The sequence below is a fragment of the Cetorhinus maximus genome, unplaced genomic scaffold (assembly GCF_964194155.1).
Source record: "Cetorhinus maximus unplaced genomic scaffold, sCetMax3.hap1.1 HAP1_SCAFFOLD_991, whole genome shotgun sequence".
NCBI classification, from domain to species: Eukaryota; Metazoa; Chordata; class Chondrichthyes; order Lamniformes; family Cetorhinidae; genus Cetorhinus; species Cetorhinus maximus.
In genome coordinates, this window is record NW_027596933.1 from 45,417 (window position 1) to 56,417 (window position 11,001).

General features: G+C 42.7%; 1 protein-coding gene across 1 annotated transcript in view; it reads right to left on the reverse strand.

Annotated features, from left to right (window-relative positions):
• The window catches only part of wdr32 (WD repeat domain 32), a 51,760-nt gene extending 42,114 nt beyond the window's left edge, over positions 1-9,646 (reverse strand). The window contains exons 1-2 of the mRNA XM_078536204.1: positions 9,278-9,646; positions 1,217-1,330 (exon numbers count right to left, since the gene is read on the reverse strand). Of these exons, the coding sequence (XP_078392330.1) occupies positions 1,217-1,330; positions 9,278-9,531 (368 nt within the window). The 5' untranslated portion in view covers positions 9,532-9,646. The remainder of the gene's footprint in view (positions 1-1,216; positions 1,331-9,277) is intronic.
• Positions 9,647-11,001: the final 1,355 nt, after the last annotated feature.

Sequence of the window (11,001 nt, forward strand, 5' to 3'; positions counted from 1 at the left end):
TTAGGAATTAACACCATTTATAGAGAAAGAGAAACCTTTTTTTGGCAGAAATCTTAGCAAGATTTAGCAAAGAAATGTCTCAAAGCACTTCACACAACAATTAAATACTTCGAATAACATTGGTTCACTACATGGGTAAAAGAAAAGTGTTTTGTAGCATGATTCTACACGTTTATAGTAAGAAACAAATAGAAAATTTTAGGAATACTCAACACGTCAGCCTGCATCTGAGAGAAAAGACAAGTTAATGTTTTGGATGCAAACTCTTTTTCAAAAACGTTTTTGAAATGTTTTGAAAAGGATTCTACACCCAAAAAATTACTTTTTCAATTTTCACCACAGATGCTAACAGACCTGCTCAGTGCTTCCAGCACTTTGATTCCTTTGTTTCTGATGTCAGGTATCTGCAGTATTTTGTCCTTTCCTAGGGTAATGCTAGTGTCAGAGAATAGGAAGTAAAGGATTTCATGAAAATTGCATGATTTTATTGCATAAAAATTGGGGGGGAAAGTACAAACATATCTGCATTGTATCCCTCCACATCCTTGCCCTTCACTACTCTATGACCACGTAAAGTCTCACAACCCTGCGAGACCTCTACACATTTCTAATTATGGCCACTTGTGGAACCCAATTTCCTTTGCTCTATTACTGGCGGCTGTGGCTTCAACTGCCTAGGCTTTTAGCTCTGGAGTTCCCTCCTTAAACATATCCATTTCTCTGCCTCCCGCTCCTCCTTTAATGCGCTGCTCAAAACCTACCTCTTTGGCTAAGCTTTTGGTCCACCTGTCCCCCTAATAATTACTTGTGAGCTGGTGTCAAATTTTTTTGCTTACATGTCTGTGAAACATTTTGGAATGCTGTACTGCATTAAAGGTGCTATAAAAATTAAAAGTTGTTGTAGTATATGCTTGAGAGACTTCTTCAGTCCTGAATGGTTGAACTGCTTACCTTGATTTAAACTATGCACAATTATAAACAGTATTTGAAAACTTTGTGCAGCTGTTTGAATAAAACAATTTGCAATATATGTCCAGCATAGCCTCTAGATTTCTGAAATATAATTATTCTGTGGGATGATTAAACTTAAAAATCAATAGCCAACAAGGAATCTAATCCCAAATGTTAAGAGGAAATGGAATAGCTTAAAACAAACAACATATAGGGCCCAGCAAATTCAAAACATCGATCACTGCAAGGTTGCTGCATAACTGACCTGATGTTATTGACACAATCTTCATGTGCTTCAGACAGAGTTTTGATGTGTTTTGAAGATACTGGGTCAAACAAGAGAACTTCAGTCTGTTCACATGCCACCGTCAACACAGATCTACATAGGGAATAAAACAAAGACTTAGCAGCAAACCAAATAAGATTTTCTATTCAGACTGTAAATGGTAAATTACTCTAGTATTTGTTTTTTTAAAGTCATTTCAAAATTAAGCCCAAAACATTTTATATATGAATCTAGACCAGTCAGCCTGACGTCAGTAGTGGGGAAAATTCTAGAGTCCATTATAAAAGATTTAATAGCTGAGCACGTGGAAAACGGTGGCAGAATCGGACAGAGTTAGCATGGATTTATGAAAGGGAAATCATGCTTGACAAATCTACTGGAATTTTTCGAGGATGTAACTAGTAGAGTTGATGAGGGGGAGCCAGTGGATGTAGTTTATTTGGACTTTTAGAAGGCTTTCGACAAAGTCCCACATAAGAGATTGGCGTGTAAAATTAAAGCGAATGGGATTGGGGGTAGTGTATTGAGATGGACAGAAAACTGGTTGGCAGACAGGAAACAAAGAGTAGGAATAAACGGGTCTTTTTTCGAATGGCAGGCAGTGACTAGTGGGGTACTGCGGGGATCAGTGCTGGGACCCCAGTTATTCACAATATATATTAATGATTTAGATGAGGGAATTAAATGTAATATCTCCAGATTTGCAGATGACACAAAGCTGGGTGGGGGGGGATGAGCTGTGAGGAGGATGCAGAGATGCTTCAGTGTGATTTGGACAAGCTGAGTGAGTGGGCAAATGCATGGAAGATGCAGAATAATGTGGATAAATGTGAGGTTATCCATTTTGGTAGCAAAAACAGGAAGGCAGATTATTATCTGAATGGCTATAAATTGAGAGAGGTGAATGTGCAACGAGACCTGGGTGTCCTTGTACACCAGTCGCTGAAGGTAAGCATGCAGGTGCAGCAGGCGGTAAAGAAGGCAAATGATATGTTGGCCTTCATAGCCAGAGGATTCGAGTACAGGAACAGGGATGTCTTGCTGCAATTGTACAGGGCCTTGGTGAGACCACACCTGGAATTTTGTGTGCAGTTTTGGTCTCCTTATCTGAGGAAGGATGTACTTGCTATAGAGGGAGTGCAGCGAAGGTTTACCCAATTGATTCCTGGGATGGTGGGACTGACATATGAGGAGAGATTGAATCGATTAGGATTACATTAGCTGGAGTTCAGAAGAATGAGGGGGGGGTCTCATACAAACCTATAAAATTCTAACAGGACTAGACAGGGTAGATGCAGGAAAGATGTTCCCGATGTTGGGGGAGTCCAGAACCAGGGGTCACAGTCTGAGGATATGGGGTAGACCATGTAGAACTGAGATGAGGAGAAATTTCTTCACCCAGAGAGTGCTGAGCCTGTGGAATTCATTACCACAGAAAGTAGTTGAGTCCAAAACATTGTATATTTTCAAGAAGGAGTTAGATATAGCTCTTGGGTCAAAACGGATCAAAGGGTATGGGGAGAAAGCGGGAGCAGGCTATTGAGTTGGATGATCAGCCATGATCATAATGAATGGCGGAGCAGGCTCAAAGGGTCGAATGGCCTACTCCTGCTCCTAGTTTCTATATTTTCACTACTGGCAAATTATATCAGAATTTGTGCACTATATATGTAGTGTTTTCATATTCCCCTTGTGTCAAATTTATATTTACACATAAATGACAATTTTAAAAAAAACTTAAACTACTGTTTCTCTATTTGCTGTTCTTCATCTGTCCTATTCAGCGGTATTACAGTATGAATATTGCAACTTGTATGGTAGTGTTAAGGATCATCATCATCGTGAATGGCTGGTGTATCACAGAATTGTTACAGCACAGGAGGCTATGCAGCCCACAGCTCTCTGTAGGAGTAACTGATCTAGAGCCATTCCTCCACCTTCACCCCGTAGGCCTGCACATTCTTCCTTTTCAGATAACAATCCAATCCCCTGCTGAATTTCTCAAATGAGCCTGCCTCCATCACAGTCTCAAGCAGTGCATTCCAATCCTAACCACACGCTGTGTGAAAAGTTTTTCCTCATGTCGCCTTTGCTTCCTATGTCAATTACCTTAAATCTGTGCCCTCATGTTCCCTATCCTTCTACCAACAGTTTTTATCTATCTATTCTGTCCAGACCCATCATGATTTTAAATACAAACAAAAAACTACTGCGGATGCTGGAAATCCAAAACAAAACAAAAACAGAATTAGCTGGAAAAACCCAGCAGGTCTGGCAGCATCGACGGAGAAGAAAAGAGTTGACGTTTCGAGTCCTCACGACCCTTCAACAGAACTGAGTAATATTACTCAGTTCTGTTGAAGGGTCGTGAGGACTCGAAACATCAACTCTTTTCTTCTCCGCCGATGCTGGCTGACCTGCTGAGTTTTTCCAGGTTATTCTGTTTTTGTTTTGTTTTTTATGATTTTAAATACCTCTATCAAGAAGTGGTAGGGATAAATCAGGGAACTATTGGCCAGTGAGTTTAACATCAGTGGTAGGGAAACTTTTGGAAAAAATTCTGAGGGACAGAATTAATCCCCACTTGGAGAGGCAAAGATTAATCAAGGACAGTCAGCATGGCATTGTCAGGGGGAGATCATGTCTAACAAATTTGATTGAATTTTTTGAGGCGGTGACTAGGTGTGTAGATAAGGGTAGTGCAGTTGTTGTAGTCCACATGGACTTCAGTAAGTCTTCACAAGGTCTCACATGGGAGACTGGTCAAGGTGGTGAGAGCCCATGGGATCCAGGGCAATTTGGCAAACTGGATCCAAAATTGGCTTAGTGGCAGGAGGCAGAGGGTGATATTCAAAGGTTGTTTTTGTGACTGGAAGCCTGTGTCCAGTGGCATAGCGCAGGGTTCGGTGCTGGGTCCCTTGCTATTTGTAGTGTACATTAATGATCTAGGCATGAATGTAGGAGGTATGATCAGTAAGTTCACAGATGACATGCAAATTGGTGGTGTGGTAAATAGAGAGGGGGACTTGGACTACAGGACGATGTAGACGGGCTGGTCAGATAGGCAGGACAGTGGCAAATGGAATTTAATCCTGAAAAGTGTGAAGTGATGCATTATGGGAGGACTAACAGGGTAAGGGAGTACACAATGAATAGTAGGACCCTAGGAAGTTCAGAGTATCAGAGGGACCTTGATGTGCATGTCCATAAATCCTTGAAAGCAGCAGGACAGGTACATAAGGTGGTTAAGAAGGCATATGGGATACTTGCCTTTATTATTCAAGGCATTGAATACAAGAGCAGGGAGGTTATGATGGAGCTGTATAAAGCGTTAGTTAGGCCACATCTGGAGTACTGTGTGCAGTTCTGGTCGCCACACTATAGGAAGGATGTGATTGCACCAGGATGTTTTCGCCTTAGTGGAGGGGTCAATAACTGGGGGCCATAGATTTAAGGTAAGGGGCTGGAGGCTTAGAGAGGATTTGAGGAAAAATTTTTTCACTCAGAGGGTGGGGGCTATCTGGAACTCTCTGCCTGAAAGGATGGTAGGGGCAGGAACTCACACAACATTTAAGATGTATTTAGATGAACACTTGAAATGCCAAAGCATATAAGGCTACGGGCCAAGTGCTGGAAAATGGGATTAGAGTAGATAGGGGCTTGATGACTGGCGCAGACATGATGGGCCGAAGGGCCTTTTTCCGTGCTGTAAAACTCTGATTCTAAATCTCCTCTCAACTTTCTCTTCTCCAAGGAAAACAGACCCAACTTCTCCAATCTATGTAAATGAAGTTGCTCACCCCAAGACCATTTTCATGAATCTTTTCTGCACTCTCTAATACTTTCTCATCTTTCCTAAAGTGTGGCTTCAAGAACTGGACACGCTACTCCAGCTGTGGCAGAACCAGTGTTCTTTACATGTTTAACATAACTTCTTTGCTTTTATATTCTATGCCCTTATTAATAAAGCCCAGGACGTATACACCCAGGAACAAGAACAGAAAATGCTGGAAAATCTCAGCAGGTCTGACAGCATCTGTGGAGAGAGAAACAGAGTTATCGTTTTGAGTCCCTATGACTCTTCTGCAGAGCTACAGAGAAGTAGAAATGTGATGAAATTTATACTGTTTAAGGGGGGTGGAGCAGGTGAAGCTGGATAGAAGGCCAGCGATAGGAGGGGGCAAAGGAGAGATTGACAAAGATATCATGAACCAAAGGACAAACGGAGTGTTAATGATAGTGGTAAAAGCTAAAAAAGGTGCTGATAGTGGCATTAAGGTGAGAAAGCTATGGGCTGAATGGCCTTCTGTGCTCTTCTGGTCTAGAATTGGCGAGTGAGCTGTACCTCTTGCTACCTATTCCATAAGGTCCCTTGGAATCTTATTATGTCATACGAACATAGGAAATATGAGGAGTGGAGTAGACCACGCAGCCCCTTGAGCTTACTCTGCCATTCAATAGAACTGTGGCTGATCTTCTGCCTCAACTCGATTTTCCCACCTGCTCTCCATATCTCTTAATTCCGTGTGACCAAAAACCAGTCTATCTCAGCCTTAAATATATTCAACGATGACACATCCACGACCCACTAATGGAACTCTCCGCCTGAAATAGTAGAGGCAGAAACCTGCAGTGCTATGGACCAAATGCTGCAAAGTGGGATTGGACTGGTTGGCTCATTTTTCAGCCAGCAGACACGATGGGCCAAGTGGCCTCTTCCTGTGCCATAAATTATCATTCTAACCCTCTGGGTACAGGTTACAAAGATTCATAACCTTTTTAGAGATGAAATTCCTCATCAGCCCTAAATGATCTGCCCTTTCTCCTGAGACTGTGCCCTCGTGTTCTAGATTTCCCAGCCAGGGGAAAGATGCTTTCAGTGTCAACCCTGCCCAGCCCCTTCAGAATCTTGTATGTTTCAATGAGATCGCCTCTCATTCTTCTAAAATCCAGAGAGTATAAACCCAATTTGCTCAGCTTCTCATCACAGGATAACCCTCTCCGCCCAGGAACCAATCCAATGAATAATCGGCATACTACTCCAAAGCAAGTCTATCCTTCCTTAAATACGGAGACTAAACCTATGCATAGTATTCCACGTGTGTTCCCACCAAAGCCCTGTACAACTGTACTTATTCTTGTGCTCCAATCCCCTTGCAAGAAAAGTGAATATGCCATTTGCCATTCTAATTGCTTCCTGTACCTGCATGCTAACTTTGTGTTCCCTGTACAAGTATAATCAGCTCCCTCTGGTCATCAACATTTACAATATAGGTACATACAAATCACGAGTAGGAGTAGGCCATTCGGCCCGTCAAGCCATCATGGCTGATCGGAATGTGTCCTCAGCTCCACATGCCTACCTACCCCCGGTAACCTTTGACTCCCTTGTTAGTCAAGGATCTATCTAACTCTGCCTTAAAATTATTCAAAGGCCCTGCTTCCACTGCTCTCCAGGGAAGAGAGTTCCAAAGGATCTAGTTTCTCCCACAAGGGAAACTTCTTTTCAGCAACCATCCTGTCAAGTCCCCTCAAGATCTTATGTTCCAATAAGATCACCTTGCTACCTTCTAAACTCCAATGGATACAGGCCCAGCCTGTCCAACCTTTCCTCATAAGATAACACCCCCATCCGAGGTATCAGTCAAGTGAACCTTCTCTGAACTGCTTCGAATGCATTTATATACTTTCTTAAATAAGGAGACCAAAATTGTACACAGTATTCGAGATGCAGTCTCACCAATGCCCTGTATAGCTCCACCAAAACATCCCTACTTTTATATTCCATTCCTCTTGCAATAAACAACAACATTCCATTTGCCTTCCTAAACACTTGCTATGCCTACACACTAACGTTTTGTGATTCATGTACCAGGACATCCAGGTCCCTCTACCTCAGAGTTCTGTAATCTCTCTCCATTTAAATATTATGCTGTTTTTCTATTCTTCCTGCCAAAGTGGGCAAGTTCACATTTTCCAACATTATACTCCATCTGCCAAATTTTTGCCCAGTCAACTTATCTGTGTCCTCTTCACAACTTATTTTCCTATTTCTCTTTGTGTCATCAGTAAAGTTAGCAACCATACATTCAGTTCCCTTTATCCAAGTCATTGTTATAGATTATAAATAGTTGAGGCCCTAGCACTGACCCCTGTGGCACTTCACTTGTCACAGCTCGCGAACCTGAAAATTACCCATTTATGCCTTTGCTCAGTTTCCTGTTAGCTAACCAATCTTCCATCCATGTTAATAAGTTACCCATACACCATGTGCTCTTATTTTGCATAGTAACCTTTGATGTGACACCTTATCAAATGCCTTCTGGAAATCCAAGTACACCATATCTACAGGTTCCCCTTTATCCACCTTGCTCGTTACTTCCTCAAAGAACTCTAATAAATTAATCAAATATGATTTCCCTTCCACAAAACCATGCTGACTCTGCCTGATTGCTTTGAGATTTTCAAAGTACCCCGCTATAGCCTCCTTAATAATAGATTCCAGCAATTTCCCTCTAACAAATGTTAAGCTAACTGGCCTGTAGTTTCCTGCTTTCTGTCTCTTTCCTTTCTTGAGTACAAATTTTATGCTTTTAAAAAATGATTGTGCTTTTCTGTTCTCACTACCCAAGTGAATAACCTCACTTCTCCCCACACAGTGCTCCATCTTCCACCTTATCCATTTGTCCCTGTGTGTCAAGAAGATATAATAATTTTCATAATGTTATTGGAATTTATTGTAAAGTAGTGGGGTCTGTGTCTATGTCTGTGTATGTGTATGAGACTTAATTGAATTAAAGGCAGCTGGTCTGAAGGATTTGATGTGTCAGAAGATAAGCTAGGTTTGAAGTGTTAAGTAGGTAAACATGGGAAAAGTTTAAGATGTAAGATGTAAAGGGAATGTTTGCATTTTTAAATAAACTAGACTAGTTTGAATTCAAAAGAGGGAGTGAAATGTTACACCTAGCCAGGAGAAGTTAAGAAACAGTGTGTTTATTTTTCCCAAAGATTACTGATAAAATTGGTCCTGGTAAAATCGGTATTGAGAGATTTTTATTAGCAGAGAGATAAAGTCCTAAGACATAGTGATACAATGGGAGTTTGCATTCAGAGGGGAAAATATGTATAAAGGAGAGAAGGCTTCATGTAAGGGCAGGTGTTCTAAGATCTAACAAGTATGAAAAGCCTCCAGCGTCTAAGCCCCAAGCTACTGTCCATAAAGAACATAAGTTAAGCCAACTCACTTTGAATTGGATAAAAGCAAAAAACTGCAGATGCTGGAAATCCAAAACAAAAATAAAAATACCTGGAAAAACTCAGCAGGTCTGGCAGCAACTGCGGAGAGGAACACAGTTAACGCTTCGAGTCCGTATGACTGTTCTGTTGAAGAGTCATACAGACTCGAAATGTTAATTGTGTTCCTCTCCGCAGATGCTGCCAGACCTGCTGAGTTTTTCCAGGTATTTTTATTTTTACTTTGAATTGGGTTGTTCAGGCTATGGTGTTTCTTTGCCTGGGTCTTTTAAAATCTGTGTGTCTTACTGTTGCCTTAATGAAAACGTAACTAGCAGTTAGATTAACTAGGGGAATTAGAAGTTATCATAGTGGTAATTTGTGGATCTATGTATGTGCTTCAAATCATTTCTTCTATTAATAAAAAGGTTCAACTTGGTTTTGTAAGAAACATATAAGACTTGGTCTTATTACTACTGAATTCAAGGTACGCATCTCAAAATTTATACAAATTGCAAAACAGTTGTGGCAGTTGTTTCACCTTTCCCTCTGGGATTTGAGCAGCTCAGCATTTACCATCTGCTGTGCCATAACACGACTACCATAACACTACTCTTTGCATTCTGTTCCTTAACCAATGTTAATATAAATTCCCACAAAGGGCATGGTAGGGCAAACAAATCCAGAGTTCCCTGGATGACAAAAGAGATAGAGATTAAGGTGAAAAAGAAAAGGTGTGCTGATGGCAGCGGGGTTGGGGAGGACCCGCGGTCGATCCCGCTGTCGATCCCGCTGTGACTCCCTTACCCATCGGGCGAGTACTCCAGGTTGAAGGCGGCTCCATGGGTCTGGGTGCTGAGCGTTACCGAATCGGCGGGGTTCATGGAGCCATACAGGCTGGTCATGATGCAGTAGGTCTCCCGCACGGGATCAACCAGTGGTCCGAGGCCGCGGCCCATCGAGCGGTCCTGGACCCAGGAGAAGACACCATTACGGCGGCGGTTAGGACCCAGGTCGTGGGACGGCGGCTCCCGGTCTCGGGGGGGCGGTTTCCCGCTCATGGCGGCCCGGGACTCAGGCTGCGCGCGCACTCCAACCGTCACAACCGCCGCGTCTCCGGCGCATCTTCAATCCTTTCCGGCCGCTCCTGGTCCCCGCAGTAACGTTCCGCTTCCGGCCGCTCCTGGTCCCCGCAGTAACGTTCCGCTTCCGGCCGCTCCTGGTCCCCGCAGTAACGTTCCGCTTCCGGCCGCTCCTGGTCCCCGCAGTAACGTTCCGCTTCCTGGTCCCCGCAATAACGTTCCGCTTCCGGCTGCAGGTGAGGGGACAATAACATCCCAAAAGAATAAATTCCCAATCCTCCAGTGACTAAAGATAAACCCACGAGGCCCGACTGTCTTCTACAAACATCATAGGGACTTTGAAGTATTCTGAACTGTGAGGAGGATAGTGTTAAACTTCAATAGGACAGGGAGGATGGGTAGACAAGTGGCAGATGCCGTTTAAAGCAGAAAAGTGTAAAGTGTTTAATTTTGGGACGAATAATTCAGAGCAACAGGATAAAATATGGAGTAATCCTAATGGTGGGGTTGGAGCAGAGGAACCTGGGATTGATTGTGACAGGACAAGTTGACAGTGTAGTTAATAAAGCATAATAAATCCTCCTGGGACTTATCAATAGGGGCTTAGAATATAACAGCAAGGACGTTATGTTGAATCTGTATAAAACGCTGTGTCAGCCTCAGCTGCAGCATTGCGTCAAGTTCTGAGCAACATTGTCTAATGCCAGACAGAGGACAGAAAAGATTCACAAGAGTGGTTCCAGGGAGGAAGAACTTCAGTTATCTAGAGATTGGAGAAGCTGGGACCGTTTTCCTTGGAGAAGAAAAGGTTGGGAGAAAAAAATGAAAGATATATTCAAAATCATGAGGGATCTGACAGAGTACATAGAAATTATTGCCTGTTGGAAGGATTGAGAACTAGAGAGCAAAGATGTAAGGGTAATTGGCAAAAGAATGAATGGCAACATGAGGAAAAACTTATTTACACAGCGAGTGGGGTTAGGATCTGGAATGCATTGCCTGAGAATGTGGTGGATTCAGGGTCAATTAAGGCATTCAAAAGGGAATTGGATCATTATCTGAAAAGGAAAAATTTAAAGGGTTACAGGGAAAAGGCAGGAGAGTGGCAGTAAGTGAATTGCTCTTACTGAGGGAAGCAAGGGAGGAGATCACAGGGATTCTGAACCAAATTTTTAATTCCTCTCTGGCCATGGTGAGGTGCCAGAGGACTGGAGAACAGCTAATGCAGTTCTGCTATTTAAGAAGGGTTGTAGAGATAAGGCAGGGAACTATAGGCCAGTGAGTCTCATATCAGTGGTAGGGAAACTATTGGAGAAAGTTCTGAAGGAGAGAGGACAGGCAAGGTTTGATCAGGGATAGTCAGCATGGCTTTGTCAGAGGGAGGTCATGCCTAACAAATTTGATTGAATTTTTTGAGGAGGTGACCAGGTGTGTAGATGAGGGTAGTGT